Below are 15,901 nucleotides of genomic sequence, written 5' to 3'. Positions count from 1 at the left end.
GTTTGAATCAATTTTTTTATCATACATAATTATTACATTAGACATCATTAAATTATAAACTTCATTTTACTTTTAAAACGTTAAACTATCATATTAATAAAATTATTTTATTATTAAAATTGTTAATTTAATTATTAAATGTGTTAGACAGTAAGTTATCTCGTTTGTAGTAGCTCATTTTCATATGTACCTTATACATATATGTTTTAGGGACTGCTACAAGAAAATAGTGTGCTGCAAGTCAAAGAAAAATGAAAGAGAAGACAATTTTTTTTTTTACATAGACCAGCCATTCTATTTTCTTCAATTGGAAGTTCGTTTGGTGTTCATTGGAGCTGATTTTTTACGGTAGTTATTACCGTCGAAGATCTTTAATGTATACAGTTTAATTTTTGTTTAGAATACTGTAGCTTCAGGTTTTCGAATTTCAAAGTCAACTCATTTTTTTGTAATATTCTCAACTTTTCTCTTAGCGTTTGCTTGAAATTATTTGTTGATACCTTATTTGAGTTGTATACTCTTTATTGAGGCTTGGTTGTGATCTTGTAGCAAGATTTTGATTACAGTGAAAATTTTTGTAGACTTTCAAGTCTCGCGGTTTTTACCATTTGCTTTAAAGGGTTTTTCACGTAAAAATTATGTGTCTTGATTTATTATTTTTGCTTATGATGTTGTGGTTTATTTGCATCAATTGTTGATATATTGTGTTATTATGTTTGTCGTAATTACTAAATTGATTTTTCAGGAGTGAAAGAATACTGATTGTGTTTCTGCGGTATTTCATCGGGTTGTATTTCATCCCAACAAAATGAAATGTAAAATCTCATGTGACATAATTTAAAATAAAAATTTTAAAGAAAAGTAAATTGTTTGCCATGTAACTTTTAAAATTTAAAACTAAAAATAAGGTAAAACTGAAAAGAGGGCGAGAGAGCCTGAATGATAATTTATGTAAAAGTTTCAAAAACCTCAAAAACCCGATATTCATTTTAAATTACGATAAACTAAACAAATGGTCATTCAACTATACCTGAATTTTTGTGTTGGTCATTCAACTTTAAAAATTTTCAATTTAGGCACTAATGTTTGAATCCGTTCTTGTTTGAATCCGTTAAATTGATAACAAATAACCTTTTTTCTAATAAGTGTAATAACACATTTAGTCCTCAATTCCTATATGTTCTATCAATTTGATCCTAATTCTAAATAATTTAATAAATTCAATCATTCACCTTTACAAATTCTATCAACTTGATCATCAAACTTTCTAAACAAAGCTTTCAGCTTTTAAAATAGAGGTATTCTACATCTATAAATTTGTAAAACCCAGTTAGAAAAAGACTTTGTATTATCAAATTAATAGTAGGTGACCAAAACATGAATGAATTCAAACGTTAGTGCCTAAATTGAAAATTTTTAAAGTTGGCTGACCGAAATAGGAACGCGGGCATAGTTGGGTGGCATTTATATAGTTCACCCTTTAAATTATGTTGCATAAGATCTAATATCTCGTTCAATAATTAAATTAACAATTTTAGTAATTAAAAGACTTTATTGATATAACATTTATAGTTTAAGGATGTAATTTAAATGTTTTAAAGTTTAAGGATGTAATAAGGTTCATAATTTGAGGATGTTTGATGCAATTAACTTAATTATTTAAGTCTAGCCTAATTTGAAATATAGGCTTCAATTTTTATATAATTTTGTCTATGTTTGTAAATGTTTAATCTAAGTTTAGGCTCATGTATATTTTTTAAAATATATTAATTTTATATGTCCTAACTTCTAATGTGGTATGCGTTGCATGCGATTTTACATGTTTAATATTTAATTATTTTTTATATGTTGTACTTTTAATTGTAGTAATTAGTGTAAAATAATATTTCTTATTTGAACTAATGAATATAATTAAAATATATTAACTTATCAATTCAAATATTATAATAGAAAATTTTCAAATAATAATTAAATCATTTTTCACATATTCAACATACAATATAGTTTCACTTTATGTATTTTGAAAAGTAACATTATTTAAAATAATAATTAATTAATATAATTAACTCTAATATTAATTAAGTGATAATTAATATGTTTAGAATTCTATTCAAATAACAACTTTAATTTACATCAATAAAATTAGCACAACTTTTTAAAAATAAAATTAGCAAAACTTTTGTTTACATCAAAATTTTTAACTAATAATAGTAAATTATAATTATCACAACTTTTTTTCCTTATATTTTATGGATAGAGTTCTATTCAAGTAATAATTCTATTTTAAAATTAGCACAACTTTTTCACTTAATACTTGCAATTTAATTTCTAATTATTTTTAAATGTGTAATTATCACAACTTTTATTAAATAATATTATAATTATTTTTAAATGTGAATTTAGTAATATGATAAAAAAACAAAAATATTTAAAAATACTAATAACCATGTTTGGAATGCATTTGGATAAATGGTTGTTCAAGTTCAAATGTATACAGACAACCAATTGTTCAAGTTCATTCTAGTGTCATGAGACTAGAACTTTAATACGGCAAACTGGGTAGCCTTAGCCGATTGCTTGAGTTTAAATCCATCTAAGTCAGTCTTACTCTCGAAAAATGAGATTTCTAGAAAAAGAAACCATGAACGAACAAAAAAGTCACAGAAAAATAGCGTATAGAGTAAATGCTTTCAAATATATTCAAAACTATGAATGAGATGATCACAAATGATGCAAATCTTTCTTTTTTTTAGTTGAGCTCTATTAAATCTAACAGTATAAAAGGAATTACATCAACAACTGAAATCAATGTCCATCTACAAGATGAGAGTCATAAGGGGTTTAAATTTTATATATCTTTATCCCTTAAGATTTACAATAATTATGCTGGTAACTCTAGTTTTACTAGAGTTTCACTGGGCCACCAAGGCTTCAAATAGATGAGTTTCTCCACATGTTCTACGAATCAGACCAGTTTAAATGGATTAAATATGCCTCGTTTGATCAGTTGACTTCCATTGGACGTTTCATGGCCATTCATCATGGGTTTTGTTCTGCGACCTGTGACACCAGTGTCAAATAATATTTCTAATATTTTTATAAATTTATAAACTTTTATTTTTTAAGATTTTATATGTTTTAAATTCAAAATAATAATATATAAAAAGAGATATATATATATATAAATACTAAAAAGTATGTCTAGAATGAAATTTATTTATTTTTAATAATTTTTTAAAAAAATTTTCACGTGTCAAAATGTGAGGCTATCACATTTCACCATGTTATTGGTCGACAATGGCTCGTCAACGTAGTTTAACAGTATTAGTCAAGTATTCAAAAAAAAGTATTAAATTTATTTACGGTTTTCAAATTTAGCTACCAATTATATTCAAAACAAAAATTTAGATACCAAATAAATATAAATTGCTACGTTGAATTACTTCAACATGTATTAATGGTTTATAAAAATTAAAATGATTAAACAAGGGATTTTTGCATATTTTTTCTATCATTCAACCCGAAATATAAACTGACATTTTATCTAAACCCGACCCTACTTAAATAAAAGTAATTCAAGCCTAGCCCAGCCCGCCAATAAATTATTATTTTTTAAATAACACCTCCATCCCCTGCTAATATTTGGTAGGGGCACAACCTTACTTTTTGAATAATTGAAATTATGTTTTACATAAAAAAGAAAAAGAAAAAAGAAAAAAAAGACTAGACTATTGGTATATTAAAGATATCATTCAAACAATTTAACTATAATAATCGCTTATAAATATATTTTCAATAATATTGTACTTAAATTTTATCATTCTATATCAACGTATTTTTTTTCCTACAAAAATAAAATCAGAGATAAATTAAATTATATCATCCTACTAAAAATTTTAACTTTTTTTCATAAATATACATTAAAAAAAACTTTAAAAACACTTATTTCTACTTTTGTAACAATTTTTTAATGTAAAAAGAAGTGTTTTACATAAATTTATTGTATACATTTATACTTTTTTTATACAATGCTTTGATGGGAGAATAAACACATTTCAACGCGTTTGAACCCATATTATTTTACAATGACAACAATCTCAATACCAACTGAACTAAGACTTAATCAGTTTAAATGTCTAATATTGTTTCAAATAAGTGTACAAATATCAAACACAAATAATTAAAACTATATATATATATATGAATATTCTAAAGTACCAAGTACTACTCTTTGTCAGTACGTGTATATGCTAATATTATTTCAACTCTTCATTTTTTTCAAGCATATAAGCATTGTGAATGACACATCCGAAAAATAGATATAAGGAATAACCCTTAAAAAATCATCGAAATATATATATATATAAAAACTTGAAAAGAACAAAAAATGGAAGATGGCCATATCGGATATTACCCACATCCGAGGCTCACACCAAGTACCCGGATTCAGCTAAAACTTTCTATGGATCTTGCCAACCTGGTCGTTGAGTTATAAGGTGTTTTCTCTGACTTGAAACAGTTGGTCTTGATCCTTTCTTCCCTCTAATTTCAACATTACAGTTATCACCACCACCATCATTGGACTTGTTTGTTTTTACAGGACTTTTAACAAAGATATGGGTTCGGGTTGTGTGTCGGTTTTGAACCGTGTTATGATTCTTCGACGCCGTTCGTTGTCTCCCTTCGATCTTGTTTTTATTTCTGATCAATGCGTCATTGTCTGAAAATGCAGAAAAAAGATGAGTTCGAGCATTCTGAATATGTCAGACGCTTGTGCATGGAAGGCTGCAATTATACCAGGTTTTTTTGTATAATTTGTTCTTATTGGTATTTTAGTACCTCAGATACCATATTCGATTCATATCCCAATGTAAGTAACCGATATGTTCTTTCAAATATATTTCGAGGACATGTACTCGTATCTGATACTCAGTGAACTAAAATGTAATTACCAGGACTCGATATGACAGCCCGAGGACGTGGAGTTGAACTGACTCTAATGTTCGGTCTAGTTTCCTCCTCTTCAGCTTTCGTCTTGTATTGCTCTGCTTCTGCAAGATTATGTTAACACTCAAGATAAAATATATTCGTATCCGATACATATTTAAATATAAAGATACCATCATCCGAAGATAAAAAATAATATGGAGAAAGAGTTAACCTTGATCGTACCAGACACTTGCTCATACTTGACACTCAAATTAAATGAACTGGGAAGTGCATAAAATATTATGTTGTTCGGACTCTAAATTTTTCTTTGAAGTACTTACGTCTGGCACCAGGATACATGACTATAATCTCAACGATCCTCCAAATATATGAAAAAGCTTATAAAAATCAAGCATACCATATCTCACACTCACACCTGAATCCAAATATCATACCATAAATAAAAAACCTACCTTCAGATGTAGAATCTGAATGTTTATCTACTTCTGGTGCATGGTAAGACTTTGGAATTCTTGCTGTGGGCATCGGAGAAACATCATCTTCATGTTTTTTCCCTGTCAAATAATTAAATACTATATAACTCGAAATTTTCATTATTTTCTATATATATGAGATAAAAAAATGTAATATTTTTAATTAAATAAAAAAATTGAACATACATCAATAATATTGGAATTTAGCAAAACATCAAACATTCAGAGAGCTTTCAAATCATTTACTGGTTTTCATGAGTGGGATCAAACGTAGGATTATGAAACATCCTTCAAATACCCATTTCAAGAAACAAACAAAAATTACATAAATCATTCAACTTTGACCAAGTATCAAATTAATCAAAAAAAATCTTTTTTTTCTTTTTGATGAAATGCACCCAAATCACTGAAATATGTTTGATAAAATCAAAGGGAAACTGATTTTACAGAGCAATAAAACTTCAAACAAACAGCAAAGAAAAAAAATTACCTGGAAAATAAGAATCAAGCATAGAGAGAAACAGAACATCCTTCAAAGACAAAACAGAATCCTTGATAACTTGTTGATCATCTTGGTCTTGTTCTTTGACTTTCACCCTTGGGTACACTGCAAAATCCCCAAAAAGAACAAAAAACATCAAAAACCCATTTCAGAACAAATCAAACTTTCATGTTTCAACAATCAAAATATCCAAACAAGACGAAAAATGAAAGGAAAAAAAAAAGACCCACTTTCTTTAAAATCTGGTTTGACTTGTGAGAGCTTATTCAGGTGTTGACAGCAACAAAAAATAAAAAAACTACTGAATCAAAAACAGAAAACAAGAAAGAAGAAGATAGTATTCAAAGGATGTTGGGTTTTTTTTTTTTTGGGGGGGGGGGGATATGATGAATGCTATTGCTAGGAATTCACCATAAAACCAGGGTTGATCAATTTGAAACTTGTTTAAATTGGAGAAAGCATGGCGTGTGGGATCCATTTAACCATATTATTTTGTCCTTTGTTTCTTTTTTAAAAAGGGAATCAGAATCAGATTGAATACGCCTCCTTAAGTTGACCTTTTCCAAATTCAATGGCTATGTTTCTGTCTCTTGAGCTTTTCTACTTTATGCCCACTTGCTCATTCACCACGTGTTGCACACGCGTAAAAATTAAATAATATTTAAAAAAATTGTAATTTCTATATCTTTCCAAATAAAGGTTAAAACTTTATATGTAATTACCTCATCACGTCAAGGCTCATCCGTAGAATAACTCACTCGATTGAAGGATCTCAGCTGTTGAGCCAATCGAAATAAAGTTTAAAACTGTTCCAATCCAATAACACAGGTTTAAGCAACACGTTCCAAATGATTGTTTGAGAAAAAATGTGATCCAACATTTTATAATTTGTTACCAAATATCCCCGCAAGTACAACTACCATTCAAGAACTTATGGTATCTGTTAACATCCCTTACAATGATCTCTTTATCTATTGCTCTGCTTATGTACTTAAAAGCTTCGTGACAGTCCTTGCAGATTCGGAGATTCTTTACGATCCTCATCGGTTTCCCTGCCGGTGCGGCTCCGCTCACTATCCCATACGCTAATGCCAACTTCTCACTATGATACCAAAGTGCTTCTTTTTTCTCTCCTTTCCCAACTTCATGCAACATCTCGTCCCATACCGGCTTGTACCCTAGCTTTTCGATTGATTCCATTAACTCCGCCAGCTTTTCGTAGATTTCTTCTGTTCTCTCGTGCTTCCTATCCCCTGCCATGAACATGTGAACTTCCCCCTTGACTTCAATCCAACTTTTTCCGACTTCCTTTTTCACTCTCCGATCTTTCATCAGTTTCCTCATATCGGCAACCTCAGACCATCTGCCTGCAAATGATAAGACATTTGCAGCTATCGTATAAGCTGAATCGTCGTTAGGATCCAATTCTAACGACCTCCTAGCCATCCTCAAAGCCATATCCGCTGCACCATGATGAGCACAACTTGACATCAATGATCTCCACACTGCAGCATCAGGATTAAAAGGCATCGTTGTTGCAATCCTCTCGGCATCTTCCAACCGCCCGGCTTTGCCCAATGCACCGATCAAACATGTATAATGCTCAAGCCCCGGTTCGATACCATACTCCAATTTCATCCTCTTCAACCATATCTCGGATTGACCAACCAAGCCAGCATTGTAAAAACCCGAAAGCGCAGCTAAAAAGCTATACTCATCCGGCACAAACCTTACATTTGCCATCGATTGAAACAACTTGATCACCGAACTCGAATCACCTTGCTGTGCATAACCAGCCATCAAAGCATTCCACCCTACAATATTCATCACAGCAATATTTTCGTCGAACACCTTTCGTGCATCTGAAACGAGCCCCGATTTCCCATACCCATCAACCAAAGCACTCCCCACGATCACATTCTTATCGAACCCAGTAACAACCGCGTGCCCGTGAATCATCCTGCATTGCTCCAAGGCTGCCAAATCAGCCACCGCCCGTAACGCCCCAGAAACACTATACATGGTAGAACTCACATTGCTAGACTTCATCGCAGCAAACAAAGACAAAGATTCAAGCGGCTTGGAATTCTGCGCCAACCCAACAATCACCGCTGCATAACAAACTTCATCTCGTTCACGCATTTCATCGAACACTTTTCTTGCATCAATTGGAAGCCGATATTTTGAATAAAAGTTAACCAACGCGGAACCAGAAAAAGGTTGAGCATTGAGTGAAAGCTTAAAGGAAAGAGCGTGCAAAGAAAGACCGAAGAAAAGGCAACGAGGAAGGGAAACGCAGGCTTTGAAAAGAGAAGCTAACGTCCGCTGGTTGGGGAGAATAGGGTCGCGAAGCATGGAGAGAAACAAAGTGAGGGAGAGTGGAGAACTGGAGTGAACTGAGATGAGAGAAGTCCATGAGACGATGTTAGGTGATGGGATTTGTTTGAAAACACGAAGTGAGGAATCGAGAAGGTTGGATTTGGCGTAAAGGGTGATTAAATTGTTGAAAATGGAACGATCAACACGTGAGGATTTCAGAGCTTGGGCGTGGAGGATCCGTGGGTCGGCGATGGATTCTGGTTTCAACGCCGGCGCTGCGCTCGTCTGATCTCCGAGTAAGTTCATGATAACGACGGTGCCATATCTTTCTTTCGCTTTTTCCCCTTCGTTTCAAGTTGGCTTAAATACTCATTTAGCCAAATTAATACTTATAATTCTTTTCTTGACTTAGGCTTAGTTTGGATGGGCGGTGTGTTTAACTCCGGTGAGGTTAAAAACAGCGGTGGCGGTGAGATTAATTACTGTAGCGGTGAGATTGGATATTGTAGCGGTGAGATTAGAAACTGTAGCGGTGAGATTGGATATTGTAGCGGTGAAATTAGAAACAATGGTGGAGTGTGTGTTTGGATTCAAACGCAGCTGTAGCGGTAAGATAAGAATAAAAAATTACTATTAAGGACATCAGATTAGAATTGATATATAATAGAAGTTTTTAAATTATTTTACTTTTTTAAAATTATTAAAATATGTGAATTTATAAATTAAATTAATAAAATATTAAAATGTATCTTCCAATATTTTAATGAATTATATAATTAATTTAAATTATTTATTAGATAAAATGATAATTATTTTTAATTTTTTAAAGTTAAATATTTTTTATAACAATGATAAATATTATTTTCATAAATAGTAACATTATACTTAGATCAAATTTTGAAGTATCTAAATAGATGATTTTTAATTAAAAAAATATAATAACATAAGACATAACAAGTTTCATTATTACTAGAAATTTTTAATTATAAATAATTTAAAATAATAAATAATTTTTAATTTTTAATTATAAAAATACTTATTAAATTTAATATGAAGATTGTATATATTAAATTAATAATATTATTTGAAATTCTTAAATAGAAAATTAGATGTAAAAGGATAAAAGAAAAAGTAAAAAGCATGGAAGAAAAGGTACTTTCCATCTTTCAAATGGAGTTGCAAATTCTCACTGCATGTAGAACCTCCAGTGGCGCCACTGATACTACAGCATGATGAGAAGACTCCAGTGCGGCAATGGGTAAAATCCAAACACCAATATCAGTGCGATTGATTTCAAAAAAATGGTCTAAACGCACTGAAACAGGAGATTTTTTGTATCCAAAGGGAGCCTTAGTACTCCAACTTTCAATTTTGGTACACGTCACACTTTCAAACAGTGACATATAACAATGATGACATTATAATATGATTTTTAAGAAATTTATTATAAAAATTAAAAATTTATTGTTTTTATATTATTTTTTTAATTACAAAAAATTTAATAAATTTAAAATGAAACGAAAAATTGTTTTCTATAGCTATTAATCAATTACATTGTTAGGTCACCTGGCTTATGTTGATTTCCCTGAGCACAAATTTTCTAAAATTGTTTATCAAATCTTTATAATGGAATACAATTTGATTATTTAATTTTTTTTATGATTTTTAAATATAGTCTTAGTTTTAGTTTTTTAAATTAAAAAATCGAATTATGACATACAATTGAGTGGGATCATTACAAGTGTTTATATAGTCGAGCTCTCATAGATTTAATAATACAATTTAAATTACATTGACAATCAAAATTAAAATCAATCGACAAGATAAAATTTTTACTAAAATGTTTCGTTGAATTATCAAATTTTTAAGTAAATGAATTTCTTCATATATTTCATCACAGATTTTGATCTGTAGCCCGTAACAAATATTCCATCACGTTGTACAAGCAAAATTTTTCACGTTATTCTGTATGCCTCCCATTTTTTTTATTCACAGTTAATTTCAACCAAAATATTAAATTGAACAAAACTTTCTAAGTAACAAAATTAAAAGTTAGATACAACTGAAGAGCCAAATAATAATTAATAAAGTGAAAAATAATAAAATTATACATTAATTTTGATACAAATTGTAATGTAATGTTATACATTTGTTACATCCCCTACCCATATTCGTCATTGGAACAGGGCACGAGTCATTACCGAAGTTTATTGAATCATTATTAATTGGGGGGGAAAAGTAAAACAAAGTAAACATGTAATATTTAACAAATTCGTATAACATGGTAATTAATTTCCCGCTTCTCTATATTCAACATAATTATGCAAAGCATAATTATTCGAATTGATCATGAGCCCTAATACCTATTCTTATCACATTGTTAGTCATATAATTCATATAAATATCAAGAAACATATATGGGCTCAACTTTCATTAAATCTCTCACATGCATATACTTTTACACATCATTTATTCACATAACTTATAACAATCGTATCTATGTATTTTGAATACGCTTTCATAACAATTTGTCTTGATTTCAGACTATCTCACATTGGAACTTTACTCATCAAATCATTTGAAATACTATCTTTATACAAATAGTACACTTGAGTTGCACAATTCTATAATTATGAACGAACACATTTATAAAATATATTTCATGTTCATATATCATAGTCTCATGTCACCATATATCAAAAATATAATCATCATTTTCTTGTGTTTCAGATAAATACACATAGCCATACATAAGCATGCCATTCACTATTTCTTCTTGTCTATCACAATTTCAAATGACAGATTCATGTGAATGAGCTCAATAATAACCATAAAAATACTTACCACATTCTTTCACACATGTTCCACTTATAACATTTTTTTTTATATTTGGCTTGACATTTACTAAGCAATATCAGATGTTCGTTTATTAGGCAATATCAAATATTCAAATTATTCTTTAACATATATAACATTTAATTCAAACATGAATTTATAACATTTTTCATTTTAACAAAGTTTAACAATTACCAAATATAATCGAGCATGTGATCAATTTATGCATAAGTCACTCACATACTTTTCTCCTCCTCCTCTTCAGTCTACATCCTTAATGTATATAACACGCTTATAAGTAACATTATCTATAATTTCACTATTTACTTATATTTATATTCTAAAGCTTTCCATCCGTGTCATAGTCACTAAATTATTTTTAACTTGAGCTATGGAGCTCCAAATTAAGATCTGCTAATTTTTCCTAAAACTAGACTTACATATATTCTTACCATAAAATTTTCAGAATTTTTGGTTTAGCCAATAAGTACAGTTTTTTCTTTAAAATCATCCCTGTTCTGCTATCTAACAATTCCGACCATTCTTCACTAAAAATTAATTATCTCCTCCTACATGATTCGAATAATGTTCTTGTTTGTTTCTCTTGAAAATAGACTCATTTAGGATTCTAAACATATAAATTTAAGCCCATAATTTTTTTTTCAATTTTTGATAATTTTCCAAAGTCAGAATAGAGGAACCCCAAATCATTCTAACTTTGTCTCACAAAATTTATTATATCTCATGATTTACAAATCTATTGCTTACATCGTTTCTTCTATAAGAAACTAGGCTCAATAATATTTAATTTCATATTTTATTCATCCTCTCATTCGATTTCTAAAATTTTTGGTGATTTTTCAAAGTTAGACTACTACTGCTGTCCAAAACAGTTTTAATGCAAAATGTTGATTTCCATTTTACCCCAAATCTCACAGTTCATACAATTCAGTCCTTGCTCAATTAACCCCTCAATTGAGCTAATTTTTCTCAATTAATACTTTAGTCTATCATTTTAAACTACTTCATAACCCATGAAAATAAAAAATTTAGCACTAGACCTTAATTCTAAACTCTTTCATAATTAGGTCCTAAAATCAATTTTCATCAATTTTACTTGATAAAATCATCATATATCAAAATTAAAACTTCAATTCTATATTTATTCATTATATGCTTCCAGCTCTCATCCATATCAACTTTAAAAATTAGTCATGGAATCAAAAACTAATGACATAATAATTTGGACCCAATTGTAAAAATCCAAAATCTTAAAAATTTCAAGGAGAAAGCAAGAATTAAACTTACATGAAGCTAAAGTATGAAAACCAGCTTGAACCCTCTTCCATGGCTGTTTTTCAACTGATGAAAATGAAGAGAAAATGAAGAGAATTGTAGATATTCCAATTTGGTCCCATTTTTTATTTAGCTAATTTTGGCAATTTTCCAATTTTACCCTTATTTCACCCATTTCCTATTTTTTCTCAGCTATTGCCGCCCAAAATATCTCCTTTGGGCTTATTTCCACTTTAGGTTCTTCATAATTTGACAATTGAGCTATCTAATCCTTCTAGCAATTTTTACACTTTTTTCAATTTAGTTCTTTTTATTTAATTAATCACCCAAACGTCAAAATTTTCTAACGAATTTTTAATATTACCTTATTGACACTCCGTAAATATTTATAAAAATATTTATAGCTCGATTTATAACACCGAGATCTCGATACTTTTTTTCTCAATTTCTTGACCAAATAAATCTTTATAAAACACAATTTACTATTTCAAAAATCTTTTAAAAGCTAAATTTGACTCATAAATATTAAATAATATAATATACGAGTTTATTTTTCGAATTTAGTGGTCTCGAACCACTATTTCTGACATCGCTAAAATTTAGGCTATTATAACATCAAACTTTAATTTTGGTTCAATTTTCACATTCTACTGTCCTCATTATTCATGTTGTACAATTTTCCATTATATCATATAAAATTGGTGACAGGATATTTTATTAGGTTAAAAAAATAAACAAATAAATTTAAATTCTTTCCACTTAGAATTAAAGAAAAATTTCTTATTTCCCCCAATAAATCTATTTCTTAATATAGGTGGAAATAATTTAAATTTGTTTGTTTATTTTCTAGTCTAATAAAACATCACATCAAGTCAATAATTTACACGACTTAATAAAAAATATGCCAGACAGTGGCGGAGCCTGCCAGCCCCCCTAAAATGAAATTTTTTTCATTGAGGTTCTTTATGATTTATAAAATTTTAAATTAATAATGATAAAATTACACTTTGACCCCCTAAAAAATAAAAATTTGATTTAATATGTAACAGCCTAATTTTCAGTGGTGTCGGAACAGTGATTCGAGATCACTAAATCCGACAAATGAGTAGAAAATATTATTAATTTAGTGAGTATAAGTTAAATGTGAAGTTAGGAAAAATTTTGAAATAGTGAAATGTACTAAAAAATATATATATTAAAATAATTAAAATTGAAAATGAGGTATCGAGACCTCGGGAATTTTAAATCGAGCCATAAATATTTTTATAAATATTTATGGAGTGTTAATAAGTTAGTATTAAAGTTTCGTCAAGAAATTTTAAAGTACTGATAGCTAATTGAACAAAAAGGACTAAATTGTATCAAATGCAAAATTGTGGGAAATGATTAAATAGCTTAAATGATAAAAGAAAGAGGGTTTAAGAGGAAAATAGACCCAAGGTCTATTTGGGCTGGACGGCAAGAGCATGAAATCACCAAGAAAATAAGGGGAATTAAGGGAAAAATTGGAAAATTGCAAAATTTACTTAATAAAGCTAGGACTAAAGTGGAATTATCTAAATTTCTCTTTATTTTTCTGCATTATCATCAGCAAAAACACCATGGAAGAGTTCCCTTATGCTGGTTTTTCATATTTTTACTGCAAGTAAGTTCAATTCTTGATTATTTCTTGAAATTTTTGTGTTTTTGTGACTTTTACAACTAGGTCCATTTGTTGAATTCATTAGTTCTTGATTCTATGAAAGAAATTGAAAGTTTCTATGAATATGTGCTGGAATTATATGATGATTTGATATAGAATTAGAGCTTTAAATTGTTTATATGCTGATTTTATTGAAAGAATTGAATAGAAAGTGAATGTTTGTGACCTAAATTGTAAAAGAGTTTGAAGTTAGAGTTTTATGTGGAATTTCTGAATTTCAATAGTTATGAAATAACTTACAATGTCTAGGAAAATTATTAATTGAGAAAATTAGTTTAATTGAGGGGTTAATTAAGTAAGGACTGAATTGTACGAACTGTGAAATTTGGGGCAAAATGAAAATCAACATTTTGCACTAAAACAGTTTTGGACAGCAGCAATAGTCTAACTTTGAAAAATATCCAAAAATTGTATAAATATAATTAGAGGATGAATAAAATATGAAATTAAAGCTTATTAAGTCTAGTTTCTTATAGAAGAAACGGTGTAAGCAATAGAATTGTAAATCATGAGATATAATAAGTTTTGTGAGACAATGTCAGAATGATTTCGGGTTCCCCTGTTCTGACTTTGGAAAATCATCAAAAATTGGAGAAAAATAATTAAGGGATTAAATTTATATGTTTAAAATCCTTAAAGAGTCTATTTTCAACAGAAATAAGCGGAAACATCATCCGAATCTCGTACGATGAGATAATTAATTCTTAGTGAAGAAGGGTCGGAACTGTCAGACAGCAGAACAGGGGCAACTTTAAAGAATAAAATGTACTTATTGGCTAAACCAAAAATTCTGAAAATTTTATGGTAATAAGATAAGTAAGTCTAGTTTCAGGGAAAATTAGCGGATCTTAATTTAGAGTTCTGTAGCTTAAGATATAAATAATTTAGTGACTATGATGCAAATGGACAGTTTTGAAAATACATAAGTAAATAGTGAAATTATTGATAATGTTACTTGTTGCATGTTATATAAATTAAGGATGTGGAATGGAGAGGAGGAGGAGGAGGAAAATATGTATGAATATTCAGCTAGCATGGCTAATTTGTATGTTTTAGGTTCATGGACTAAATTGAATAAAAGTAAAATTTTATGGGCAATTTTGTAAAAAAATGTTAGAAATGTCCAATTTGCATGAAATGGATTATTTTATTATTTAAATTACCAAATTGAATGAAATTATTAATTTAGCTCAAGATCGGAGAAAAACATGTTTTAAGGATTAAATTGAAAAGTGTTGAAATTATGGAAAATTCTGACATTTTATAGAATTCATAGGTTGTTATCAATTTGTGTGAGAATAACGGCTGGAAATAAGGATTAAATTGCAATAATTTTATTTTATTTTAACCTAAGGATGAAATCATCATTAATTAAAAGTTTAGGGGTAAAATGATAATTTTGTTTAGAGCATTAGTTGAATGTATTATAACATGAAATAAATGAAAACGACGATCAAATTTCTTTATAAAAATCCGGATGATTTGAATACGAGACTTGAACGTGGAGAAGAAAAGATATCGGATTAATGAAATATCTGATAAATGAATCAGTAACTCCGGTAATGCTCCGTAACTCTATTCCGATGACGGATTTGGGTTAGGGGCGTTACATAATACTTTAAAAATTATAAAGATATAGACTATTAAAATGGTGAAATTGTATTTTTACTATCGTAAAAAAATACAATTTAATTTCAGCCCCCCAAAAATTTTGTGGCTCCGTCATTGTTGCCACATAAATAACGAGTTAGTGAGATGTAAAAATTGAACCAAAATTAAAGTATGATGTATACAAATTAGAGGTGCTCATGGGTCGAGCCCAAT

At 29.3% G+C, this 15,901-nt stretch overlaps 1 protein-coding gene across 3 annotated transcripts; it reads right to left on the bottom strand.

The window, feature by feature from the left end:
* Nucleotides 1-4,177: 4,177 nt before the first annotated feature.
* On the bottom strand, nt 4,178-8,612 carry LOC107940135 (putative pentatricopeptide repeat-containing protein At5g52630). 3 transcript variants are annotated; one of them, XM_016873565.2, is made up of 6 exons: nt 6,821-8,612; nt 6,648-6,731; nt 5,914-6,030; nt 5,403-5,504; nt 4,953-5,051; nt 4,178-4,720 (listed from the first exon to the last, which is right to left on the bottom strand). In XM_016873565.2, the coding sequence occupies exons 1-2, from the start codon at nt 8,548-8,550 to the stop codon at nt 6,698-6,700; spliced, it is 1,764 nt and encodes a 587-aa protein (XP_016729054.1). In that variant the 5' UTR covers nt 8,551-8,612; the 3' UTR covers nt 4,178-4,720; nt 4,953-5,051; nt 5,403-5,504; nt 5,914-6,030; nt 6,648-6,697. The 3 variants fall into 3 exon arrangements, with proteins under 3 accessions (XP_016729054.1, XP_040945437.1, XP_040945434.1); XM_041089503.1 differs by having other exon boundaries at nt 6,883-8,612; XM_041089500.1 differs by having other exon boundaries at nt 6,648-8,611.
* Nucleotides 8,613-15,901: the final 7,289 nt, after the last annotated feature.

The sequence above is a fragment of the Gossypium hirsutum genome, chromosome A02, assembly GCF_007990345.1.
Source record: "Gossypium hirsutum isolate 1008001.06 chromosome A02, Gossypium_hirsutum_v2.1, whole genome shotgun sequence".
Classification (NCBI taxonomy): Eukaryota; Viridiplantae; Streptophyta; class Magnoliopsida; order Malvales; family Malvaceae; genus Gossypium; species Gossypium hirsutum.
The sequence above is the reverse complement of the archived record's forward strand: the minus strand, read 5'-3'. Positions and strand labels throughout refer to the sequence as shown.

Coding starts and splice junctions, on each gene's coding strand:
- LOC107940135 (XM_016873565.2), bottom strand. CDS start 8,550: ATGAACTTACTCGGAGATCAGACGAGCGCAGCGCCGGCGTTGAAACCA. Junction 6,732..6,820: donor TGTACTTGCGGGGATATTTG/GTAACAAATTAT, acceptor GGATTGGAACAG/TTTTAAACTTTATTTCGATT.